We start from the raw sequence: 26,295 nt of genomic DNA, 5'->3' as shown, positions 1-26,295 counted from the left end.
AGGAGCAGAAATGGACTAACGTTGCATTTTTATACTCAGTCCAGTGCTTTTTTCATCACCGACATCGGAAAACACATCAACCAGGTATTTGATAGACATGCTCTGTCCCCATGTCCTGCTCTTAGCAATCACAATGACATTAGTGGCTATTTACAAGATGCATACCCTTCACTGAGCCTATGTTTTGGCGAGGCACATGCTCACCCAGGCACAGGTAGGTTAGGAAGGAGGATGGGGGGTGCTTCCTAGTTGCAGCGGGCACAGCAGCAAAAATAGGGGCATCTAAATGGAAAACAGGTGAAATCCTATATCTCATTTGGAAAGTTTAGGTTGACCTACATCCACGGTTGAGTTATACACCCCAACCATGTAACTGCAATAACATTTCTATCCCCCAATAGAATGTTCAGTAAATTCTTGCTGATGACTAATAACTTCCACTGCCTCCATTTTCTCCTAATAAACTATATCTTATAATCAAATGACAAAAAAGCTTGTTACCGCACCAAATGCAATCCTGCAGTTCTAAGAATATTTTGGCCAAACTGCAAAATCAGAGAACAGAAAATGAGGAACCAGTTTCACGGATCTTCAGTGACTGCTATTTCTTTGGTTCCACTATTTATCCTCTTTTGTTCTCTAGACACAAGCAAAGGTGTTTTTTCAGAGGAGTTATGGTTCCTTTATCCAAAATCCCATTGTATCCTAGGCAGGGCATTTTAGTGAATAAATAATGGACTAGGAATTCTCTGACTTTAAAGGTTAACTTAAAATCCTGCTGTCAAAAGTTCTTCAGTCACGGATCCTGATTTTAAAGCTTTTCCATGGGAAACAAAGGGCATTTGGAGCTGGACTCTGGAACACAGTAATGACCAAGGCAACTACTGGCAAATCACTAGGGTATAAAGCAAAGATGGCTTTGTATTTTTTAAAAAACTGGCAAAATTCATATATCCCAGGAAGTGTTTTCTGTTTTATAGTCTATGCATTTATGTCAACAGCACTGCCATGTCCCCAAACATTTTTGGAACTTGTGTTTTGCAACTACCTTAAGTCCTTACAGCACATTCTCTGATGCTCCTTGAATGGTAGCAAAAATTCCTCCTTTGAGGGTGGATTTAACTTGTGGCAAAGAGCTAACATCATTTTAGGCCATGAGAAAGGCCATCCAGCTCAGTAATACCATTTTAGATTAAAAAAAAATATGGAATGCTCAATGCCTGGAAAGACATCCCAAAGCAATACCAGAGTCAATTCTAAAGGAAATTTTCAAAATGCTTTAAGCAACAGTAAATTGAAGCAGTAATAGCCCCTCTTTTTGTTCATCACTCATGCTGCTCTAAGCTCAATACCATGCTCTTTGTACATTATGATATTAAATCCTCCTAACAGCCACCCTCCCCAATATGAGCAGCATAAGCTCCATGTTAAGGATGAGAAAAGTTGCTCAGTTCAAGAAACATCCCCCAAAACATACAGCTGTCAATGGCAGAGCCTAGATTCCAAGGCAGATCTGACTGACATCAAAGTCCATGCTGTTTCCAATTCCCAATTTTGCCCCTTAAAATATGAATCTAGCCTCTCAAAGAGCTTAATTTCAAGGAGACAGCTTATAATTGGATAAATAAGTCCCATTATAATGCTCTCATTACCTGATAAAATTAGCAAGTACAGTACTACCTGTTTTTCTTATTCCCATGCTTCTCCCTAAATTTTAAATATAACACAGCTCAGATCTTCCTTTAATTCTTAAAGTTCTCTCTCATTAGAACCAACAGTCTCTACTAACCACTAAGATCCTGGGGTAGAAGAGACCCTGCAAAGTTTCAACAGAACTATGACACCGTAACATTATTTTAGAGTCACATTTACTCAGTGAAAGATGAATGCCAATAAAAAGCAATGCTTCCTCTAGCACTATATAACGAAAGGGAAAAATCCAGTTCTTTATCGATTCTTTGTTCAAGAGTCCCAGATTCGGTGACTTCATAAACCACATCTGCAATGGAAACCTTCTCTAATATAGTCCACATGCTATGTTATCCATCTGTGCTCAAGTGTTAGGAGATGACAGCTCTAAATAACTTCTGAAATAAACTAAACTTAGAACAGAGACTTACAAATATACACACTATTTTTGAGGTTAAAAAAAATAAACACCAAACTGATATTAAAACTTAGGATATACCAATTACAGAACACCTCTAATCAATTTGATAATCCAAGGTTGACTGTAGTGTCAATAACTACTTGAAAGCATTCTTTCAAATGTCATCTCAGAAGGGACAGAACTGACTGTCTGGCGATGGCTCACTAATACTGAAGTCTTCTGAGACAGATATTTAATAAGAAGGACGAGCCCTTCCTCCCATGGAAATGCTTCAGTCTCTCTAAATTAATGGTCTCCATGTGCTCCAAACCACTACTTTCAGGTTATTTTTAAAAGAAGACAACACTTAGCATAACAAAACCACAATTCATATAGCAAGATGAATCACCATACCCCGGAGCCTTTAGAGCAAAACACAAAAAAAGAGAGGAAAGAAATAGGAAAAAAAAAAGTACCAAATTAAAAAAAACGTTTCAAGGCAATGTGAAGGAAACAAAGGCAAGTGAGAGGACAGGCCACATTCTTAAAGAAGGGTATAACATTCCAATCCCTTTACCTGATGCTGTTACCAGGAGGCTGTCTGAGGCACCTGCTCTACAGGATGAGGCACTAACAGGGTTTATGGAAGAGCGAAAGGCAATGGTGGTGGGAATGACAAGGGAACTTTCTGAACATGCAGGTTGGTTCAGTCCAGGGGTTTCAGCAGGCCAGGCACCCACCTGAGACGTGGCCAGGGCTGAAACGGCACAGCCTGCAGGTGCCACAGTTAAATCTATGGATGGTTTTGGTGGCAGCTGAGGGGAGGAAGACTTAAGGAGATTCTCCTCACTTATTACCCTGTTCCCTTGTGGCAAACTGGAAGGAGGCGAAGCCACAGTTTTGTTATCAACTTTGGCCCCTGCATTGGAGGCCCTGCTGCTATCCATGACAACCTTGAGTTGCGGGTGCGGTGGAGAAGGAGTGTGGGAGAGCCCTGGCTTTTTGGGAGGGATGGGAGGAGGGTTTCCTCTGTCAACTCGTGCGGCACCGGGAGTCTTTAAACTGGTCCGACCGACGGGGGGGTAGGTGCCAACGTCCCCCGTGGGGGGCACTCCAGGTCTCGGGGGCGCTCCTGCTGGAGGGCTCGTAAATCTTGACAGTGCTTGGGTCACAGTATTCCGAGCTAGCTGTTTGGCCACTAGGTTGTCACGACTTGTAGGAGATACATCTCTGGATGGAGGACTTTGGGTGGTGTTCCCGTTTTGGTCTGGGTCATTAGCATTGCCCTGAAATCGAAACCGAGCCGCTTGGATTCGCGGGTTCAGGCCTGGATGCAGAGGCGCGTTGGCACACGGTGAATGTAAACTGTGAGGAGGTGGGGCGGGCGTGTGCCCAGCGGCCGGGGCGGCGGTGCTGGGAAGCGGGGATGCGCTACTGGTTAAATCTGGTGTTGAGCCGCTGCTCGGTCCATTTTCCTCAATTCTGTTTGCGCTTGGAGGTGGGACAGTGGGCAGAGAGGAACCAGTCAAGTCACCGTGGGAAGCCTGCCTGTCGATACCTGGCCTGACCAAGTCGGCACTGGCACACGCATTCCCCTTCGCATTGGCAGAAACTAGGGGGCTCCCCATGGCAGGCTTTACAGGCACGGTCAAAGGTGACTTCTTCACGGGGTCAGTGCTCTCTATCGCTAAGTCTGTCTGGCATGCAACAGATCTTGTCATCAGTCCCTCTGTTCCCACAGATATAGAGACCAAACGTCTATCTTTTGTCTTCCGGGGGAGAGAGAGGCTGGGTTTGCTGTCGTTTCCCCTTTTCAGTTGCTCGATCATCTTCTTCATCTTGTCTATCTCCTCTTTGAGGTCAGTGGTGTGTGCTTCTTCTCGGTGCAGCTTGGCACGAAGCTGTTCCCGCTCTGTGTCAAACTCTGAGAGCTGTTTTTCCATCTGAGCTTCCATTTCTGTGCTTCTTCGTTTCTCAGCAGCGAGTTCCTCTTCTAACGCACTCGTCTTTTTCTTCTCCTCTTCCAGTTTGGCCATCACCTCTTCTAGCTTCTGGGCCTCCTCTAGGACTTTGCCTGAGAGCTGCTTGCACTCCTTGACCAGCATCAGGACCACGTGCTTGTTCTTGCCTCGCTCCTCCTCCAGGCGGGTGGCCAGCTTCTTGTGCTCTTGCTCAAGGGCTTGGAGCTGAAGCTTTTCCATCTCCAGCTGAAAGAAATGCACAGGACAGCCCTGATTAATAGGCAGAGGATTCTTTCAGCCAAAGAAGTGGAGAGATTTTTATTAATTTTGTAACAATTACATGGTTTGGGTTAAAGTGCCACGTTTCTGAAATGTGTTGTGAGATGACAGATAATATTTTAGAGACTCATTAAAATGAGAAACTAGATGTAAACCGTTTTACAAAAAACATCTAAATTACAGCAACAGAAAAAAATTTAATGTATTAAAGTTAACTGTAGAAAAGGAGAATAGTTACCTGATGCTTCAAAATCACAACAGAGTTTAGCAAGGTCTGCTTTGTAAAAACAGAACTCTGTTAGGGAACTGACTTTTTTTTTTTTTTAAGGTTTAATGCCTTAAAATTACTCATCTTTGAGGCACTGTTTAATAAAAAGTGCTGAAAACAGAGGACTTCAGTTAATTTCTAAACTCCTATACTTGCTAATCATATTACTTAGTTTTTTGTAAACTTCTTTGAGCTTATGATGGGTTGCTGTAAAAATCATGTAAAATCATATATGAAAGTTCTTTGAACTAATATGTAAGAAATATCTTATTAGAAATACAATCAGTATCAGTGAACCCCAAGTCTGACCTCATCTCCTTCAATCCCACTTTGCCCACTTGGTTCCCATGACACTGGTCTCCCCGGTGTTTCTTGAACATCATCCTGCCTCAGCGCCTCTAATCTTGCTGCTCTCTCTGCCGAGAAATTCCACCACCACCCATCACACAGGGCGCCTGCACTGAGGAGTCTGTGCACTGCACAAGGGTGACCGGCTGCAGGGGTGAGAGGGACCGAAATCCAGCTCTGCCTTCTCACCACGTGTCTGCCCAGGCCTGGGGCTGTATCTGTCTGGAAAGAAGGGTGCATTTTCCTTTAGGAAAAAGGCTCTGTCTGCTCACTGAGCCACAGGTCCCTAGGATTTAGGCTTTCCAAAGCAACATTTGCTTAACTGATAAACATAGAGAAGAAGCTTTTAAAAACTTTTAAACCTCCAGGTGGGTTTTCTAATATGCACAAAAACACCGAACGGCACAAAAGCCTGGCTCTTTTTCTTCCTTCAGGACTCTGCTCAACTGTCACCTTCACAGCGAGGCTGCCCTCACCATCCTGTGGAAGACAACAGTCCTTCCCACCCTTGTACTTATCACTCTTTGGTTAGCACCTGCCTACCTCGACTACAACAGGACTCCACGAGGGCAGGGACTGTGTCTTCATTGCTGCTGTGTCCCCAAGACCTAGAACAGTCTCTGGCACACAGTGGTGCTTAATAAACTACTGACTGAATGAATGAAATCAACACAGTTCACAAAGACATCAAACTTCCAAAGGCTGATGGACTTTTTGGATACGAAGGCCTTACAGATGCACTATTCTAACATGTTCACCCAGGTTTCCCACTTCTCTCCAGGAAACATCTGCCATGAGGTGCTTGTGAGGGATACATCCCAAGCTGGGCTGTAGTCGTCAGGCCGGCCCACATGCCTTACCTTCTCAACTAGAGAAGCTTTCCCTTGGTGGTCCTTACAGATAAGGTTAAAGTAGATCTACCTGATGAAAGACATGGAAAGGACTCCTGCAACCCCCAGATGTTAAACACAAATATACTCTCAAGAGAGACAGGGATTATTCAAGCCAGTTCCAAGTCATCAGTGACAGAGGAAGGAAACGCTCGCATGTGATCCATCAGTTGAGAACGTGCTCCTGTTCCTCACCATGAAATCCATTCCCCTCAGTCACACATGAGACCAAAAGCAGAGAACGGCTCACTGCCCAACCAGCAGTCAGAGGTATGATTCACTTACTTTGGGATTCTTCCTGCTTTGAGGAAGTCGCCGAATAGCAATGCAATGGGTCCTATAAAGAGGTGATCAGGAATACAGATAATTCCCCAAGAATAATTAGAGACAACTCTCCATACACATACACTCTACTCTACTATATGAAATTTGGGGGTGACTTCATAAGTAGATTACGTAAGATTTGGGAAATAACAGTGCTGTCCTATACTAGATGTATATGTATATTTTATTCATCTGGGTGCCTCACAGAAAATTGGACTTATTAATAGCTAAAGCACTTTTAACTCTTCTAAATGCATCAAGCAATAGGTTACTATGGAAGGCATACAGAAAATTAGAGCTATAAAGAAAATATTAAATATGTTTTGTATTACCCCCTCCCCTTCCAAATTCTTACAGCAACGTAGGAAAAAGCACATATCGGGTAAATTTTCAGCTTATTTTTAAAATATGATTTTCCTAATTTATCTCTGAAGGCGGAAAAAAAAGTTTTCTTGTAGAATATAAGGGCTACCTGCACTTTATAAAACAACTAACTAGAGGCCAAGTTGGCGATTTCCCTGATGTCATCCAGTTATTCCATGTCAGGATCCCGGCACTCATTCAGGTCTCCAACTGTCTCAAGTTTTTCCCACCACATCACACACGCTGCCCATAGTATTTCTATACTATGGGTCATCACACTTTATTTTTATTTTATTTTTTGCAGTACGTGGCCCTCTCACTGTTGGGGCCTCTCCCGTTGCGGAGCACAGGCTCCGGACGCGCAGGCTCAGCGGCCATGGTTCACGGGCCCAGCCGCTCTGCGGCATGTGGGATCTTCCCGGACCGGGGCACGAACCCGCGTCCCCTGCATCGGCAGGCGGACTCTCAACCACTGCGCCACCAGGGAAGCTCCACACTTTATTTTTGAAATAACTTTCATCTTACATTTTAGAATCAAATTAAAGACTTCCAACAGGAGATCAACTCAACTAATCTCAGATATTTATACAAAAGACTATAAAAGCACCCATAATTCTTCTGCATCTTTGTCCTTCCATCATTCGTGCCTTATAAATCTGATCTCGGAGGAACATGAGTCTTTTTAGTCTCACTACAGATAGCAAAGCACAGAGGAAACCACATAACCATGCACCTACAACACATGGTTCCAAACTCAATTGAGCTCTGAGCCCCAATCATCAATCACTCTGCCTAACTCTGCTTAGCCTCCTCTACCATGTACTACGTCAGGGAATATTTAAACCTCTGCTACTCTCCCCAATACTTCACCCAATGACAACTCAAGAGACTCTCAGTCTACCCTAATAGACTCTTTTATCAAGAAAATTCAGACTAACTCACTCCCTCTACATCCTGTCTCGTCCCTTAAGCATTTTTATAGCCACTCCAATCCATATGTCCTTCCCTTCACTCTAAGGGAGAGAGGTTTCCATCTGCTGAAGGTCAGACTTTCTTCAACATTTAACTTCATTACTCCCTGTCACCTCTGACTTGCTCCATCAGTGATCACACTGCTCTTTATAAATATTAAATGTCTTCCTCTCTATCAGCTCCTTCCAATCAGTATATAAACATATTCCCACACTTAAAAACTAATTTTTATATTTAAAAAAATCCCTTGACTATTCTGGCCCAGAGACAAAGTTCTTGTCCTTGAAAGAGTAAGAACTATAGTACTAAGTTCTAATCCCAACTTCTTGGCCGTGTCACCTTGATAAGTTTTCCCTCTAAAGATCAGTTCTGTTTGGTTCTCTTATCTGCACAACAGAGCAATGACAGTCATTACATTATAGGATTAAATGAGGCAAACACATGTCAAGTATCTACCACTGTGCCTGGCACTAAAAAATGTTAAGTTTTCATTTCACAGCATAATAACTATTTGTGCTATTTAAAAATGTCAGTTTTACACAGTGTTTTTCCTCTGAAAACACATTTAACAGGCAAACAAAGATCTAGAGAGCTGACCATATTAAACATACAGATGATGTTTTTTATAAGTTTGATAGCAATTATAATATAACAATGCAAAGTACATCAGAGAAAGTTCCACTACCAGGAATGGTGAAACAACTTTTATTAGACTATCTTCTCCTGCAGGTAATAACGATAAACATTTGATAACATATTAAGAAAATAACTATTTGAAGGCTCTGGAGAGCAATAAAAGTGATAAAAATAGGAGAGGAGTACACCTTCCCATTAGGAAGAAGTCAACAGCACTGGATGAGATTTCCCCTTGTAGAGCTTTTCAAGTGAGGGCTATTCCCTGTGCTGATAGCTCTGGCAGCAGGAGCTCAAGCACAAAGCACCCCTTACAGTGGCCTGAGGAGCCAGAGGATGAAAGCAACTGGAGCCACTGCAACTAACCTCACCAGCATCACTGGTTAACTCTTGAATTATACATTTGTAGAAGAGATTCCATACTGAATGACAGAGGTGGCTGCTGAATGGAGAACTGAGCAAATACTTCAGCTACTGCCAACTGCAAAAAGCCAGAGTTCAGAGTATGAATCTAACCAGGTTAACTACTTACTAGAAATACACTCTTCAGAAGATAACAGAATCCACAGTCTCTGTACCACATCATCCATAATGTCTAGTATGCAATAAAACGTTACTGGGCATGCAAAAACGTATTTTAGGTGATCCACTGTCAAGAGAAATGTACTCAAACAGAAACTGATCTTAAGATGATCTACACTGGAATTCGCCAACAAGAATCTTAAAGCAGCCATTTTCTAAGAAAATATAGTTGCAGTGACTGAACAGGATAGGAGTCTTAGCATAGAAATGCAAACTAGGAACAAATGGAAAGTCTAGAACTGAAAAGCATAATATCTAAAATGAAAAAAAAAGTTGACTGAATGAGCTTAATAGAAGATTTGAGAGAGGAAAACTTAAAAAGAAAAGAAAAAACAATGAATTTGAAAATAGAGCAAAATAAAGTATCCAATTTGAGGAACACAGAAAAGAAGACTGAAAAAGTGAAGAGCACTTCAGTGACCTGTAGGACAATATAAAGTGGTCTAAATTCCACATAACTGGATTTCCAAAGGGTGAAGAAAGAGAGAATGGGGAAGAAAAATATATTAAAAGAAAAAAATGGCCCCCAAATTCACAAATTTGGTAGAAAACAAACTTACATATCCATGAAGCTCAGAAATCCCAAAACAGGTCAAAGAAAACCATACCTAGGCACATCAGAGTAAAACTGATGAAAACAAAGATAAGAAATGGCATTGAAAGCAGCCAGAGAAAAAGACACATTACATACAGAGAAACTATAATATAAATGATGGCTGAATTATTATCTCCAAAATACATGAAGTGAGAACTGACAGAAGGGACAAAAACAAATCTATAACAATTTTCTCTCATCTACATTAAAAAATCAGCGAGAACACAGCAGCTCCGAATAACACTATGAAAATCACCTGGCCTAACTGACACTATGGAACAGAATACCCTAGGACTACAGATGATGCAGTCTTTCCAGATGCCCTTGCTGAGCTATTAAAAACCACCAAAAAATTACAAAAGACTAAAATGTTACAGAATATGTTCTCTGACCACAGCAGAATTAAACTGTAAATAAATCACAATAAGATATTAATAATACCCCAAAATTCAAAAATAAAACAGTTCTAAATAGTACAAAAGTTTAAGAAGAAATCACAAAGGAAGTCAGAATATACTTTGGGCTGATTGAAAATAAAAAATATCAAAATTTGTGGGATGCAGTGAAAGAGGAGTATTTAAAGGCAGATAAAGTAGAGGATACAGACAAACTTATATCTTTAATTGCTTACATTAGAAGAGTTTTCTCCCAAAGAAGACATACAGATGGCCAATAGGCACATGAAAAGGTGCTCATCACCACTAATTAGAGAAATGCAAATCAAAACTACAATGAGGTATCACCTCACACCAGTCAGAAAGGATATCATTAAAAAGTCTACAAATAATAAATGCTGAAGAGCATGTGGAAAAAAGGGAACCCTCTTACACTGTTGGTGGGAATGTAAATTGGTGCAGCCACTATGGAGAACAGTATGGAGGTTCCTCAAAAAACTAAAAAGAGAGTTGCCACAGGACCCAGCAATCCCACTCCTGGGCATATACCCAGACAAAACTATATTTTGAAAAGATACATGCACCCCTATGTTCACAGCAGCACTATTTACAATAACCAAGACATGGAAGCAACCTAAATGTCCATCGACAGATGAATAAAGAAGATATGGTGTGTGTGTGTATATATATATACACACATACATACACACAATGGAATATTACTCAGCCATTAAAAAGAATGAAATAATGCTACTTGCAACAACATGGATGGACCTAGAGATTATCATACTAAATGAAGTCATAAAGAGAAAGATAAATACCATATGATATCACTTACATGTGCAATCTAAAATACAACACAAATGAACCTGTCTACAAAACAAAAACAGACTCACAGATATAGAAAACAGATTTGTGTTTGCTGGGGGTGGGGAAGTGTGTGGGGGTGGAGGATTGGAGTTTGGAATTAGCAGATGCAAACTATTATATACAGGATGGATAAACAACAAGGTCCTACTGTAGATCACAGGGAACTATATTCAATATCCTGTGATAAGCCATAATGGAAAAGAATATATAAATCTATAACTGAGTCACTTTGCTGTACAGAAGAAATTAAACACAACATTGTAAATCAACTATACTTCAATAAAATTTTTTAAAAAACAAGAGTTGTCTCAAATCAATCATCTGTTACCTTAAGAAGCGAGGAAAAGTTAGGTGAATGAAAGACAAAGTAAAAGGAAAGAAATAAAGGTAAAAATCAATGAAATACAAGAGACAAATGATAGAGAAATTAACAAGGCCAAAAGTTTTTCAAATAAAATACCATTATATTGTTAAACATTTAAAGAACAGATTAAGAAACATAGAAAAACACAAATTACAAACAAAAGGAATAAAGGATGGGGTACCACTATGGAATGAATATTAAAAGGATAATAATGAAAACCCTGTGCCAATAAATTCAACAAATCAAATTCCTCTGAAACACACGACTTTCAGAATTGACATAAAATGGAATAAAAGATTGAAATAGCTTTATATCTTTATGAGAAACTGAATTCACAAATAAAAATTTTCCCCTAAAGAAAACCTCTAACTCATATGGACTTACTAGTGACTTCTACCAAACATTAAAGAAAGCCAAACTCATACATGTCCTTTCAGAAAATAAAGAAGGAAATGCTTCCATTTTCCTTTATGAATCCAGGATTACTTTCATATCAAAACCAGTCAAGTATTATTTTTAAATTTACAGAAAAATTATCACTCATGAACACACACACAAAACTCCTTAGCAAAATATAGGCAAACTGAATCCAGCAATATTTAAAAAGAGTAATAAAAGGTGACCCACTAAAGTTCACCTCAGGAATCCAAGTTGGTTTAATATTTGAAAATCAGTTAGTGTGATTCATCATATTAAAAGAATAAAGTGCAAAACCATGACTACAGCAATAGATGAAGATAAACCATTTTGCAAAATTCAAAACTCAATCATGATAAAAACCACTCAACAAAGAATAGAATGAAACCTTAATGAGATAAAGGGCATCTATAACAAAGTATAGCTAACATCATACTTAACCACGAAACAGACTGTTTTCTCCCTAAGTAAAGGAAAAGCCTCTGAAGTCTGCTCTCAATATTTCTGTTCAACATTGTATTGGAGGTTCTGGTCAGCGCAATTATGGGGGAAAAAAGGAAAAGAGGAAGGCAGGCAATTTGGAAAGGAAAAAGTAAAATGGGTTCTGTTCATAGGTAACATGCTTGTTTACCTACAAAATCATATAAAATATACAAAACAACTGCTAAAACTGATAAGCAAGATTAGCAAGATCACAGGATACAATGTCAACACACAAAAAATCAATTGAATACCTGTATACTAGCAACAAATGTTTGGCAGAAAATTAATTGTGTTTATAATAGCATCAAATATTTAGAAATAAACCCAACAAAAGACATTTAAGACTACTAAACTAAAAACAGTAAAACACTGCTAAAAGAAACAATGAAGACCTGAAAAAAGTGAAGAAAAATACTATAATCATGGGTTGGAAGACTCAATTTTGTTAAAGATGCCAATTCTCAACATATTAAAGGGTCAATGAAACTTCAATCCCTGAAAACTTTCAGAGAAACCAGCAAACTGATTTTAAATTTTTATGGAAATGCAAACGACCTAGAACAGCCAAAACAATTTTTATAAAGAATAACAAAGTTGAAAGACTTGTGGTTTGTGCATTTAAGGCTTATTATTTAACTACAGTCATCATTTACCTGAAGTTGAAGTATAGAGGTAAGACTAATCCATGATGAGAAAATCAGAAGAGTGTTCAGTGGCTGCCTGAAGTGGGGGAGGGATTTATGAAGACACTCCAGGAAACTCTCTATGGTAATGGATACATTTTCTATCTTGTAAGGGGTACAGCTTACACAAGTATATGCATTTTAAAAACATCAATTTGTGTGCTTAAGATGTAAATTTCACTTTAATGTAAATATCTCTTTAAAAGCGATAAACAATAGTAAATTCCAGGTTTGCGTGTTTGCTTTTTATAGTGCTATGGATTAATAATTCTGAAACTACTCTGTGTGTTCTAGGCTGGAGTACATGAGTAATATATTTAAGTATAATGGGTTCCAGCTTTCTCACTGTTGGAGAAGTTAGTTTTAAATAGAGAAAGGATAAGAATGTACTCCCTATGGTTTTGGATTAGAATCAGAGGTGTCAATATAAGTATGAACTCATGGTTTCACACAGACAGAACTATAAATAAATAAAATATAGATTTGTGTGTATATGAAATATATGTATAAATATGATAATTATAATTTCCTAGCTTTAGTTTCATTTCTAAACACCATTTTCCATTAAAAAGGAATGGAAGTAACAGCTTCTGGGAGTAAGAGCTAACTGCAGGGGTTGGGAAAAGAAAAGTGTACGATGAGCCTGCAAGAAAAAAAATACCTTGCTGTAACAAAATAAGGAAGTGCTCAAAGGATGATGGGAATATATCAAAAGGAGTAGCTTGAAAGGGCTCTCACTGGCCAAATCTGGGACAATTTTGAGCAGTGATCCACGGACTGTGGACCTGATGGGTAGGGGTAGGAACAGACACCCCCAACTAAACTGCACACTACGGAGATTATAAAGGAACCACAGCCTCTTGTGCATAAAGACTACCGAGTTCCAGCTGACTCTGTTCTACTACTGTCCAATTTATATCTACTCACAACCACTTCCAAGTAATGGCTGAAGGGGAATTTTGCATGGAGCAGTATTACCAAAGCCTTTTGCAAAAAGCAGCGGATTATGTGGAAGAGCTTAGAAGAACTAACACAACTTCACTGGTAGTGAGGAAGTGGGTGGTTGCTCCAAGAACAGCACCCAGACTGGGAGCTCTGAATGAAGGGAGCACCAAACAATTGTTTTTCCAGAATGAAAGGAAAAGCTCTATAGGTGGAACAGAGCAGCAATGTAAAGGCGATCAGTTCTAAATCAAAGTGTAAAAGACAGAGGCAAGCAATTATGGTCATTTGTAAAATAAGAAAGCAGACTATGTGTCTGTCACAACCACAAAATATTCTTATGACATTTTATTATATTCTTTATTACTCCCTCATGTGTTTTAACACTCACTGCACCCTTGTCCTCTTTGCCACACGGTCACCCTCACTGGCGCCTGCCCAATCCTGGTAAACAAATACATAACGATGAAATATACTGAGATTTTCTTCTTTATAGGGGCTGGAGCTACCAGTCAGCAGTTGGGCTCTGTAGTTCTCATCTGCCCCTTCCTCTTTTTTTTTTAAACATCTTTATTGGAGTATAATTGCTTTACAATAGTGTGTTAGTTTCTGCTGTATAACAAAGTGAGTCATATATCTCCATATCCCCTCCCTCTTGCATCTCCCTCCCACCCTCCCTATCCCACCCCTCTAAAATAATGGTTCTCATGAACCTAGCGGCAGGACAAGAATAAAGACGCAGACATAGAGAATGGACTTGAGGACATGGGAAGGGGGAAGGGTAAATTGGGACGAAGTGCCCCTTCCTCTTGATCTAGTTTCAAAAGAGAGAAGGTAAGACATGGATGAGGCAAGTTGTTCTCTCCTCTAAATCCCTGCTCAGAGCTGAAGACCTCTGTCTCCAGCTCCCCTTAATGCCCACTCTGCAGTGCTCCTGGGGAGTCCAAATGCATCTTGAAACGTAATAAAGAGTCATACAAAAAAGACTCAGGGGCTTCCCTGGTGGCGCAGTGGTTGGGAGTCCGCCTGCCGATGCAGGGGACACGGGTTCGTGACCCGGTCCGGGAAGATCCCACATGCCGCGGAGCGGCTGGGCCCGCGAGCCATGGCCGCTGAGCCTGCGCGTCCGGAGCCTGTGCTCCGCAACGGGAGAGGAAAAAAGAGAAAAGGGCCGGAAAACCAAAAAAAAAAAAAAAAAAAAAAAAAAAAAAAAGACTCAGGAAGGAGCTAAAAACAATCATTCATGTACAAAGCATCCTAAACATTCTTCCTAAAAATGTTATTTTAGCTGTTTCTCTACCATGTTATCCTTGAATGAAAATCATGAAAATAATTTAAAATTAAATTATATTTGTATGTTATAACCATTATATAATGAAGTAGAAAACAGTGAATACAAACGGCAAAACAAATTACAATTATTTATAATGGGAAGAAAAAGGCATATGAAATAAACAAAACGCATATTTTGATTACTCTTTTCTCGTCCATTTGTCATTTCTTTGGTCGTCTAGCACCTGAAACTCCTTCCTATGTCAGGAGAATTCTCCACCTCTGGTTCTCTCCTATAGTAGTTAAATATGGCCAATAGTTGCTTTCCCAGTCTTGTAGCTAAGGACAGGGCATGGGGCCTAAGGGTGGCCAATCAAATGCACCTGCTCTTAGGCCTCAAGTAGGAAATGAGTAATGCAAAGAAGCAGGGCCAGAGGAGGCACCACTCAAGACCCAGAGCAGTGATGGCAGTGGTGCTGTCTGGCGTCAACAAACTTCAGTATCTAGCTCTCAGCAGACGGATCAGCCACGGCAGACTAGATCTATGGTGAGCATTTGTCAGTGATGCTGGCTGGTACAAGCTTGTCCCCTAGTTCTCCCAGCCATGCTCTACCATGCTGTAAGCGAACAAATAAATGCTGTTTCTGCTTAACTCAAGAATACTGGATTCACTTGCTCGCAACTACAAATTCTGCCTGACGCAGCTACCAGCATGCAACTGACCACAGCATACTGAGCGGCCGCCTAGAAGGAGCTCTGTCTAATACACAGAACTACATTTAGCTTTTCCTCTGGTGAAAAAAACTGTCCCCTTCTGAATTTCCTAGTTGTTATTTTGGCTTCTTTCTTTTAAAGGCTCTGATCAAATTAAAAGATCTTTCCTATCTCAGGGCTAGAAATTATACTATGTATGAATAAAATGACCGAAAATAAATTAGAAAAGAAGCTGTATTAACAGATTGTGCATAAGATAAATAATAAAACCCAAATAACAAGCACCCTAGGTTACTGCTTCTAAACGGGGGAGTATATTACCAGAGGCAAAGTTCCCCATGATGATTACTCATTAGCTTATTCAAAGTGGCTTGAGGCTCAGGCCATTTGCCAAATTGACTCTTGCCCAAATTTTCCTGGCACACAAATTACCAAACAGTTAACCCTCCTATTAGTAGTCTCAGCAGGAACCAACGCATCAATGAGCACGAAGTCTCTTCTCCCGCCTTGAGAGGGCAACCAGAGCAGTGTTCAGGCCAAATGTCTTAGAATCACCACAGAGCTATGCCCAGTGTCAGATAATAAATACTTGATTGTAGACAATGGGAACTTTGCTTTCCCTGACTTTTGCTGTGGCAGTGATTTAAAGACCTGGACTCATTTAAAATAATGGATTTTTGTGTCTTAATGCTTTTAGATTTCTAAAGCTCCAATTTACTCTACATGCAAGAGAACTGAAGATGTTTGGTTAATATATTTAATTTCAAGAGTAAAGGTGACAGGTAATTTTGTTGCTAAAATGACTTTGTTGTTACTGGCCTTATTAGCTGCTCTAATACTTTCTTTAAATAAAGACTTGGGATAAGAGTACAAACTGTAACTCTTCTCACATGCTACAATCTACCATAATAGAATATCCTTTAGGGACAAAGGGTAGCACTGCCTCTCAGACAGACCCTTCACTGAGACTGCACAGCCAGTGAATTTGGCCATAAAGGACCCCTGTATCCCCATTATAGGCGGGAGACAGATCACTGGCTCATTTCATACTAGCCTCTCAGGACCCCTAGGACAGAAACAATTTCCTTTCACTTCCAGCCAGGTTGGAAATGACCCAGTCATTCAGAAATAAACAGGATGTAAGCTGATTTTTTAAAAATCAACTAGATAATAAAATCTTTGATTCAACTCGAAATGAATTTCTTTTTTTCTCTCCTATAAGAGGAATGATAGATACAATGCAAAACAAGTAAAATTTAGGAAAGCATGCATTTTATGTATTGAACGAAAACTACAATAAAAAGATATTTTCTTGATTTTTGATAACACAGCATAAAACCGAGCAGATGTACTTTATCATGAAACAGCTCATTTGACACATTAAGAACATAATTGAAATGTGTCTCATCCAAGACATACAAATGAGTTTCAGTGACATCAGCGGAAACACACTGGCTCTTGCTTATGCGGTTTGTGGGGATTTTTGAAAAGCTCCAGAGACCTCAGTGGTTGTCTGCAGGGCTTTGTAGAGGGTGTGCAGAGTCCAGTGTAAAATTGTGTGATTCGGTCTCCCAGGCAGGGAAGGCCTTCTATTCTTTACTATTTTACCCAGTGCTTTAGTTTTCTACCCTGTGGCATACTGAGCAGAAGGTTTGCTTTTATTCAACACCTATACCAGAATGCTGGCATATATACGTTAATGCAAGGATACAATTACAGGGAGAAAACCTACACATTCAATGACAGTATCATAGACATTTATACAGTATAGTGCATTCAGGTTAATTGTTAACCAGGTGTTAAATGTGAGCTCTAATAAGTTCTCTGAAAAGGACAAACAGAAGAAACATTTTAATTTATGCTTTAATAATGGTTGGAAGAACATGTTACTTTTAATTCAGTAATTAGACATCATTACCTTCTCTGATTTCCTCACTCTCTTTTCTAATAAAGGGAATCAGTAGTCTCAGCAGCATATCGGAAGGACAAATTTTAAACTTCTACTTACTTATGGCTGATCGCAGTAAGCTTTTATCACTTAGGAATCTTTGAAGCACATGTTCATGTGCAATAATATGTATGTGTGTGGTGTGGGAGGTGAGGAGGGGGGAGGAGGCTGGTTTAAATGAAACACATGTGAATAGGAGCCTGGAGGTCTGCAGCAGACACACCATCAGACCCCAGAGGTGAGTCTGAGATGAACCAGAACTTCAAGATGACATGTTGTGAGACTGCGTATGCTATGCAAACTTTCATTCTATTCTCATATTATTTTCATTTTCAAAAAAAAATAATTTCTAGTTGCAAAGAAATACTGGAGACAAAAGTTGGATAAACTAAGTTGGGGATGCCACCATATGATCAGTCCTGGTTGCATTACTGGATCACTCATCTAACAGTTAAGCATGTCTTAGGGCACTAGAAAAGGGAAATCCATCCCCTCCAAAAAAAAATCCATTATTTTAATGAAAGCATCACAGTAAATATTATGGGAAACATAATTTGTCATACTTCTTTTATGATTTAGTGTTATATTTATTTTGAGTTACATTTGAGAAGGGCCACCAGAATTTGCCAGTAGTTTGAATTTCTAAGTCCCTATCCCAACTCTTCTTGAAAATATTTAAGAACAAAACAACAACCTCAGAGATAGTCTCTTCATTCTACACTGTGTTATGGGAAAAAGAATTGTTTGAAAGTCTCAATACCTTCTTTTGTCTGCTCTCTGCAGCAGCCAGTTGTGTGGACATCCTTTCTTGCATTTTTCTGCAGTGGGCCATGACTGCTTCGAGGATGGAGAGGGGGTTGGTACAAACTGGCTTCTTCTCTTTATCGCCAGCACCTGCTTCATAGTCTCTCTGCAGTGCCAGGAATGGGTCATTTAAATTAAATCTCCCATACCGTTCCTGGATAAATACCTCCTTCCTGCGAGCCTAGAACAAAATCAGAGGAATGTATTCAAGAAAGAAATGAAAATATACAGAAGGCTATTTATACGAAGGTTCTGTGATTACTGCTCCAAATGGTATTCACAACTGTCATGAGTAATAGCTTACATGTGATGTCAGGTGGTGAGTGAGAGGTAAGGGGACTGTGACCCCAAAGCCTGACCAGCCTGCCATACCACTCAGTCTACTTTCAAATTTTCTTCCTTTGGAATATTGTCTTTTAAATTACAAAAGCTGCAAATACAGTTTTTCCCATGATGCCTACTCCTTCAAGGATCTGAATTTTAGGTACAGTCTGTTCTCATTTAGAGTAAAATAAAAAATATCAACAACAAAATAACTTTTAGCAAAAATTCAAAAACAAAATAATATGTTTATCGAACTTAACATTACACATAATCCTTGTCACGTTAAATCACAAAATATAAATCTCCCAAGTTTTATACAGAGAGAAAGAATTTTATAAATATTTGAAGAAGAAAATATTTCATGAATTTTTTATGTCAAAAATCACAATATTCACATTTTGTGAAGTGTAACCAACTACAAAAAAAAACCTCCAGAAAATTAGGAAGATGTAAATGTCTTCTCATCATTGAAGGACATTAAAATATAGTTCACAGAGTCCCAGGAAAGAACATAGCCTCATTTTACTTTAAATGTCAGTCCATCAGCGTTGAAGTAAATTTCACATCCACTCGGCACTAAATGCAATTTTCTATAATTAGCCTACAGTGAATGGCCTTTGCATAATATGGAAAATAGCAGTAGAAATGTATTGAAAACAAGCAACAGTTTCCTAACTCAGGTCATTTGGAATAGCTACCAGAAAAAATTATTCTATGTCACTGCCAGTGGAAAAACTAAATTACAATAAATCAAGCTTAACTGTCCAAAATGTTAAACATGCTTTCTGAAGAAATAGTACATACATTTCCTTAATTTAAAGGCAACTGTGTTGACTAACTCAACTTTTCCATTTTAAGACCACTATCAGCAAGCCAAAAACTAGATAAACACAAGTGCAAAACTGGGAAAATCTAATGTTTCTTCTCCTATTACCAAATTAGATTAGGAAATACAATTTAAGAAAAGTCCAATTTCGCCATAAATTTAAGCTAGCTTTCAGAGGATCATTTTACACTTAAAAGTCAAAGTGGTTTATGAATCAAAAAGCATTTCGTATTTCTAGATTCTTCAAATTCAATTATGTAATCGATAAGCTGAATAAGTATCACTTCAGAGATGCAATTACAAAAGCAATTTCATCCTGTCCTTCACTTTTCTATTAATTTTTATTCAATGCAGTAGTTCATCCCCCACCTCTGGATGAAAACTTGGGATAGCCCCCATGGTTTTTCTAATTACTTTTATCTAATACAATTCCTATAGTCACTTTAAAATATAAAACTCTCAATTTGGTTATTAGAATATCCAACTTCAGTGGTATGATGGCTTCTCTTCCCCAGCTAAGATCTGCACCACCTGGGAAGGAAGCGTTTAAGAAAACCCCTCTTGGGCTTCCCTGGTGGCGCAGTGGTTGAGAGTCCGCCTGCCGATGCAGGGGACACGGGTTCGTGCCCCGGTCCGGGAAGATCCCACATGCTGCGGAGCGGCTGGGCCCGTGAGCCATGGCCGCTGAGCCTGCGCGTCTGGAGCCTGTGCTCCGCAGCGGGAGAGGCCACAACAGTGAGAGGCCCGCGTACCGCAAAAAAAAAAAAAAAAAGAAAAAAAAAGAAAAGAAAACCTCTCTTTTATCCAATCTTCTCCCCCTCTTTCTTAGCTGTTTTAGTCCTCTCTGGGTTGGAAGGGACCAGAGGTAGAGGATGATGATGAAGATGGAGGTGAGAGAACAGGAGCATTCTTCCTGACTGGTTCAGTCGAGAAACTAGCCTTACCAACTGGGTGTGGCAAATACTTAAAGCCTACTCTTTTCCCATGAAGTGCGTGGTAGCTTGAGAAAGCCACACACACCTTCTCACTGCTGGGGACCCTTCATCTACAGTTTCCCCAACGTAAATCATAAATTTAGGACAGACTACATAACCTGCAGAGCCCAGTACAAAATGAAAACATGGGCTCTTTGCTAAAAGTTATTAAGAATTTCAAGATGGTAACAGCATATCCTTTAACCAAGTCTAGGGTCCTTCTAAGTGCATGGCCCTTTGTGACACAGCCTGCACACCCATGAAGCCAGCCTTGCATACATATCTTCTGTAGCATCTAGAATCCAGTTTTTTGTCAGCTGAGGTTCCAAGTTCTCCAGACTTCTCTACTGAACTGGATCTGAATCAATCTCATTCCTACTCTTTGATACCTATGGCCCAACCTAGTCTATGGGAAACACTCCTGAATCCTCATTTAAAGAAAATCTGGGAGTGCAAGATGACCACTGCAACCATCTTTTTGTCATTTCCACAGAATGCCTGCTTTTTTCAGCCCCACCTCCACTCAGAGCACCAAGACCTCATAAGGAGAAACCTAGTAAGTCATTAAATAGTCTGACTGAAGCACTTTCCTCTTGAGGTGAAGGGAAAAGCAACTAAATGGGGGGATGCCCAGCATTCTCTCCAGAGAAATGCTCTTTCATAAAAACCTTTCTCTCTTTAATCTCCAAAAATTAGGTATTTTTATACCCTTAAAGTGGGTAAGGAATTTAAAAGTCAAAGCTGGATTTCAAACTGTCTTCTGAAAATTTTGCATCTTGGTCCTCATTTTAGTAACTAATATCACTATGGGTCCCCTGCTGAAACTTACATTTTAACAACCAGTTAAAATTACCTGATGTCTACTTACACATCCAACATATTTTATGAGGTACAATATCTGTAACACTAACTCAAGCCATTTCTTAACCACACACGTTATTCTTAAATCAGAGTGAACTTTTGATAAATGGGTTAAAATTAACTTTTATATAAGACGTAAACACATATATCATAGGCTATTTCCAGTTTAAACAGATTTTATGGTCTGAAAAAATTTTTTATTTATTTTTGGCTGCATTGGGTCTTCATTGCTGCATGTGGGCTTTCTCTAGTTGCGGAGAGCGGGGGTTACTCTTTGTTGTGGTGTGCAGGCTTCTCATTGCAGTGGCTTCTCTTGTTGCGGAGCATGAGCTCTAGGTGTGTGGGCTCAGTAGTTGTGGCACTTGCGCTCAGTAGTTGTGGCTCGCGGGCTGTAGAGCGCAGGCTCAGTAGTTGTGGCGCACGGGCTCGGTTGCTCTGCGGCATGTCGGATCCTCCCGGACCAGGGCTTGAACCTGTGTCCCCTGCATTGGCAGGCGGATTCTTAACCACTGTGCCACCAGGGAAGTCCCCTGAAAATTTTTAATACTTTTTCTTTTTACTACTGTGAAAGTTTTGCATGTATTTTTCGTTGTATTTTGGCTTTATTTTAAAATTACCAGCTTTAACTGTGGCATTGTCAAGTGTGGACAATTTCTTTTTCTGCTGAAAATGTTGTATAATTATATGTTTACAGGATCATAAACATAAAACTGCCAACTCATTTGCTTTGCCAATATAGACTGACGCTTAACCTTTATGACGAAGTTCAAGACACATACATTAGCTTCTTTTAAGGGAAGAAGTAGGGCTAACAAGCTATGCAACTTTGTCCCCAGTATCTTTCATTTTCAAAATGAGATCAATGAAGCAGCCTCATTTGTCTCTAGGACCCCTAGAGTATACACAACAAATATGATTTTATTTTCTTTTAAAGTTCCTAAAAGCCTGGAAACCTCAGGTAAAATGAATGTGAAAGATTTTATACATTCCATTAAACTGACCCCTGATCCCATGTTTATTGCTTTAAGACAGTAGTCCCCAACCTTTTTGGCACCAGGGTCTGGTTTTGTGGAGACAATTTTTCCACGGACTGGGGGGTGGCAGGGGAAATGGATGGTTCGGGCAGTAATGGGAGCAATGGGGAGTGGCAGATGAAGCTTCGCTCGCTCACCCTCGCTCACCTCCTGCTGTGCAGCCTGGGGGGTTGGCGACCCCTGCTTTAAGAGATGCCAGGTAATAATTCTACTCTATAGCCATATAGGAATTTATTTATACATGTTACATATATTCGACATGCATTTTTTATATCCTTGTCTTAAAGTTAGAAGCAGGGGTTCTCATTTTTCAACTATTAATGTTTATTTCTTATAACATTCTTGTAAGAAGTATACCTTTCTTAGCATATCTTTCTTTGTCACAGAGTGCTTAATTTTGAATGTACCACATTACTTTTAAAAAGAGATCAACAATATATACAAGTGTTAATATTTAAGGAGACTGTGTAATAAAAAAGGACTTCAAATGTGTATCATACTGCGCTTGAAGAGGCCGATCCTTAAAAAAAAGGAAGAGCTGAATGTGCAGATAACTTCTTGCTTTATGCATCAGAATTACTTGAGAATGAAATGCATTTCAGGGTAATGAGTCATTTGAAGACACAGGCTAAGTATAATTATGAAAACAGACTCAAATTCTTAAAACCGGCTACACTGATAAGTAAAAATATAATTTCATTAGAATGTGAAGCTTTATAGAATCTTGAAAAAATCACAAGCAAGAAATAAAAATATGGCCATTATTAATGGAGGATTTGACCAATACAGAGTTCCTACTTTTGGCTTTCATTGTTTTGTAAGATCAACTGAAGTAGACTGGACCCGACCAGTAATAATAAAAAGAAAAGTACTTTAGCTATTCAACTTTTTCTATAGCATGTAATCCTCTTAGGAAAAAAACCCTACAACTTGGATTGTAAGTCACAATTAAAACATATCACCGATTAATTTTAAAACATATTGACAAACTTGTAGCTAAAATTATTCTGTCTTATGAAAAGCTGGAATGATTTTGTAACATTAAAAAATATCAATACTTATAAAAGATAACTTTTACTGAGAGCATTTTTTTTCTTTTTTTTTGCGTTACGCGGGCCTCTCACTGTTGTGGCCTCTCCCGTTGCGGAGCACAGGCTCCAGACGCGCAGGCTCAGCAGCCATGGCTCACAGGCCCAGCTGCTCCGCGGCATGTGGGATCTTCCTGGACCGGGGCACGAACCTGTGTCCCCTGCATCGGCAGGCGGACTCTCAACCACTGCGCCACCAGGGAAGCCCGAGAGCATATTTTTTATTGCTAGGTTTCCATACTCACTTTCTCCTAAAACTAAGTCCAGAAGATAGCCACTTTTTAAATTCACATTTTATAGACAAGCAGACTGAGGCTCAGAAAAGATTAACTTACTCTCCCAAGGTCATTTCAACAGGAGCTGGTATTCAACCTAGGCAGTCTTTCTCCAAAGCCTACTCACTGAAGTATTTTTTAATTATGACTAGAGTATTATGGAACACTAGAAAAGGCTTCAAAAATAAGTATTGTTTACAACACTATTCAAACCGATACAAAGAAATGAAGTTTGAAAGACAAAAATATGACAATATTCTAAGTAGTTAACAGCTTTCCATATGCTCTATACGTACTTTCATTGTTACTGACCATATACTAACATAATGTAATCAAACTTAATCGTTTTTCCCCCAAGATTCTTCAGAGATTTTATGCAAGTGCAAAATACAGTTCAATAAGAAAAACAGTTTCTAAATATGCTCTTCCCCAAAAGCATATTATCAAAAAGCACTGACTACCTAAAAATTAAAAAACCAAACCCAAAACCCACTAGCGTTAATAGAGATCTAACTGCAAGAAGACTGCAGAGGAATTCTGTCCTCAGCTCCAGCCTACTCAACACAGTGGCCACTGTCGTGGATGCCAATGATACAAAACTGCAAGGGACGGATGGTCGAAATGATGAACCCAACCTGACAAGATGGACTTTCACAGGAATAAATATGAGTCAGTTCTTGAGTAGAAACACAGAGGCAAGTATGAAAATCACTTAGGGGCTGCAATCAATACTACATTCAAGGATTGAACCATGAAATGAACACTGTTCCTCCACCACACCTCAAATCAGGACTCCACATCAGGCTTCATTAATTAATAGAAAATAACTGTCAGAACTAGACAATCCCTGGACTGCTGGGCTCACTTCTGGGTGAAATATTTAAAGAATGATCAATAGAAAAAGGACCTGAAAACAGAACTGAGTATAAAAAGAAAATAGGAATGCTTAAAAGACTTAGAGCAGCACGATAGCATTCTTTCAATATCTGAAGTCATTTCATGTTTAAAGGGGTATTTAACTATTTACCTGATTCCCAAGGAACAGAATTATCACCATTATAATAAGGAATGTTTAAGGGTCAAAGCTGTTCCAAAGACACAATAGGCTGCACTGGACTGGAGTGAAATCTGCCTCTGGCTGTGTTTCAAACATCGGCTGAAATGGTAGAAATGGGGAGCAGGGGTCTCAAAAATCAGGAAGGCTGTTGGCTTCTAAATCAAGAGGGATGGAAAATACATATTTTTCCAAGAAGCCAACACAGAAATTCATCTATCTAGTTCTAAATCTCTGTCTTTGTGGTAAGAAGTTCCAGTAGACCCAAAATGTTTTTGAAACTAAAATTAAGAGCTCTTCTAAGAAGTAAGGGGAAAAAATCCTAGTTGCAAATAAATCTCACTCTAAGAGGGGTGAAATATTCTGGGAGTGGGTTTACATATAACACACACACACACACACACACACACACACAGTGGTTAAGTAGAGCCCAGAGGGTGGGAACAGCTATGTGAAAGTTACACAGTCTTTTGGAGAAGGACAGTCACTGCCCTTCAATGATTACAAAGGCTTAGAAATTCACTAGCCAGGAACAAGATATAACTTCCTGGAATAAGAATAAAATGTCAAAAAGTCTAAATAATTCAGCTGAGTGAACACATTTCAGACATTGCTTATATGTGGCAAGACATACATGGGACACAGAAATGAAGGCATGTCATGGCATCGCGTGAGCTTTCCTGCAATGCAGGAGGAGTATGACAGAGAAGAGGTAAGTTTTCCCTGCTCTCTCCCCTCCCACTCTTATGCCCCAACCTTGCGGCCATAACATCCTACCTGCTCATGGACAAAATAATCTGGATGTACAGAAACTGTCATGCTAGGAATACATTTACATAATGAATATCGTGAATCATATATCAAGACTGACTTAGATTTATCTGGTTCCTGAGGCTAAAATCTGGAAGTCATACTTCAATAAACCACCAATTTTCTCACAGAAATGTAGACCATTCTAACAGAATCTATGAAATGGCTTGATTTCACAGAAGCCAGAGCCAGAACTAATCTCCTAATCCTTTACCGTTGACCTTGCCTGCAATTTACCACCTTGCACACACCCATCAGTGCTCATCTCAGTGGCCCACGCTCATCTGTAAAAATAAGATTACCTTTATTGCCTAACTAGGTCAAGAATCGTACACAACGCCTCGCTGTTCTGCTCCCCTGCTCGGAGTAGACAGTTATTAAACCATCAGCACACTTGACGCCGAATCCAGGAATGGCCTCCCAATTTGTCTTAATACATCTCTCCAGGCAGTCACCACCCATCAGTCAGAACTGGAGCACAGATGAACGGCCTGCTAACTCTGCCCTGGGCAGTTAATTGCTACAATTAGCTATATCTTTACCTCTACTAGACAGTTAAAACCATGCCTTTTATGTCTCTGTACTACCAGTACAATACACTACATGTACCAATTACTTATTTAAGGCTGATAGAAGTAATAGCTTCTATTACTGGGATTAGTCATTCTCAATGACCCTTGACTAGAAACAAACTTTTCATATCAAAAATCAATAATTTTAAATTTCATAAAAGAGGCACTATTACTCAACATTAATAAAAAACTAAATAAGTGTGTTTATCCACATCTATAAGCATATTTGAACTATTTTTTTATTTAAAATAATACACGTTTGCTGAACTTGGGAAAATATG

At 39.4% G+C, this 26,295-nt stretch overlaps 1 protein-coding gene across 1 annotated transcript in view; it reads right to left on the bottom strand.

The window, feature by feature from the left end:
- Positions 1-2,137: 2,137 nt before the first annotated feature.
- The window catches only part of LOC113618565 (cortactin-binding protein 2-like), a 61,947-nt gene continuing 37,789 nt past the window's right edge, over positions 2,138-26,295 (bottom strand). Inside the window, exons 3-4 of the mRNA XM_027102778.1 lie at positions 18,153-18,377; positions 2,138-4,296 (exon numbers count right to left, since the gene is read on the bottom strand). Of these exons, the coding sequence (XP_026958579.1) occupies positions 2,584-4,296; positions 18,153-18,377 (1,938 nt within the window). The 3' untranslated portion in view covers positions 2,138-2,583. The remainder of the gene's footprint in view (positions 4,297-18,152; positions 18,378-26,295) is intronic.

The sequence above is a fragment of the Aethalodelphis obliquidens genome, unplaced genomic scaffold (genome assembly GCF_003676395.1).
Source record: "Aethalodelphis obliquidens isolate GAN/ISIS:26980383/991018 unplaced genomic scaffold, ASM367639v1 scaffold5, whole genome shotgun sequence".
NCBI classification, from domain to species: domain Eukaryota; kingdom Metazoa; phylum Chordata; class Mammalia; order Artiodactyla; family Delphinidae; genus Aethalodelphis; species Aethalodelphis obliquidens.
The sequence above is the reverse complement of the archived record's forward strand: the minus strand, read 5'-3'. Positions and strand labels throughout refer to the sequence as shown.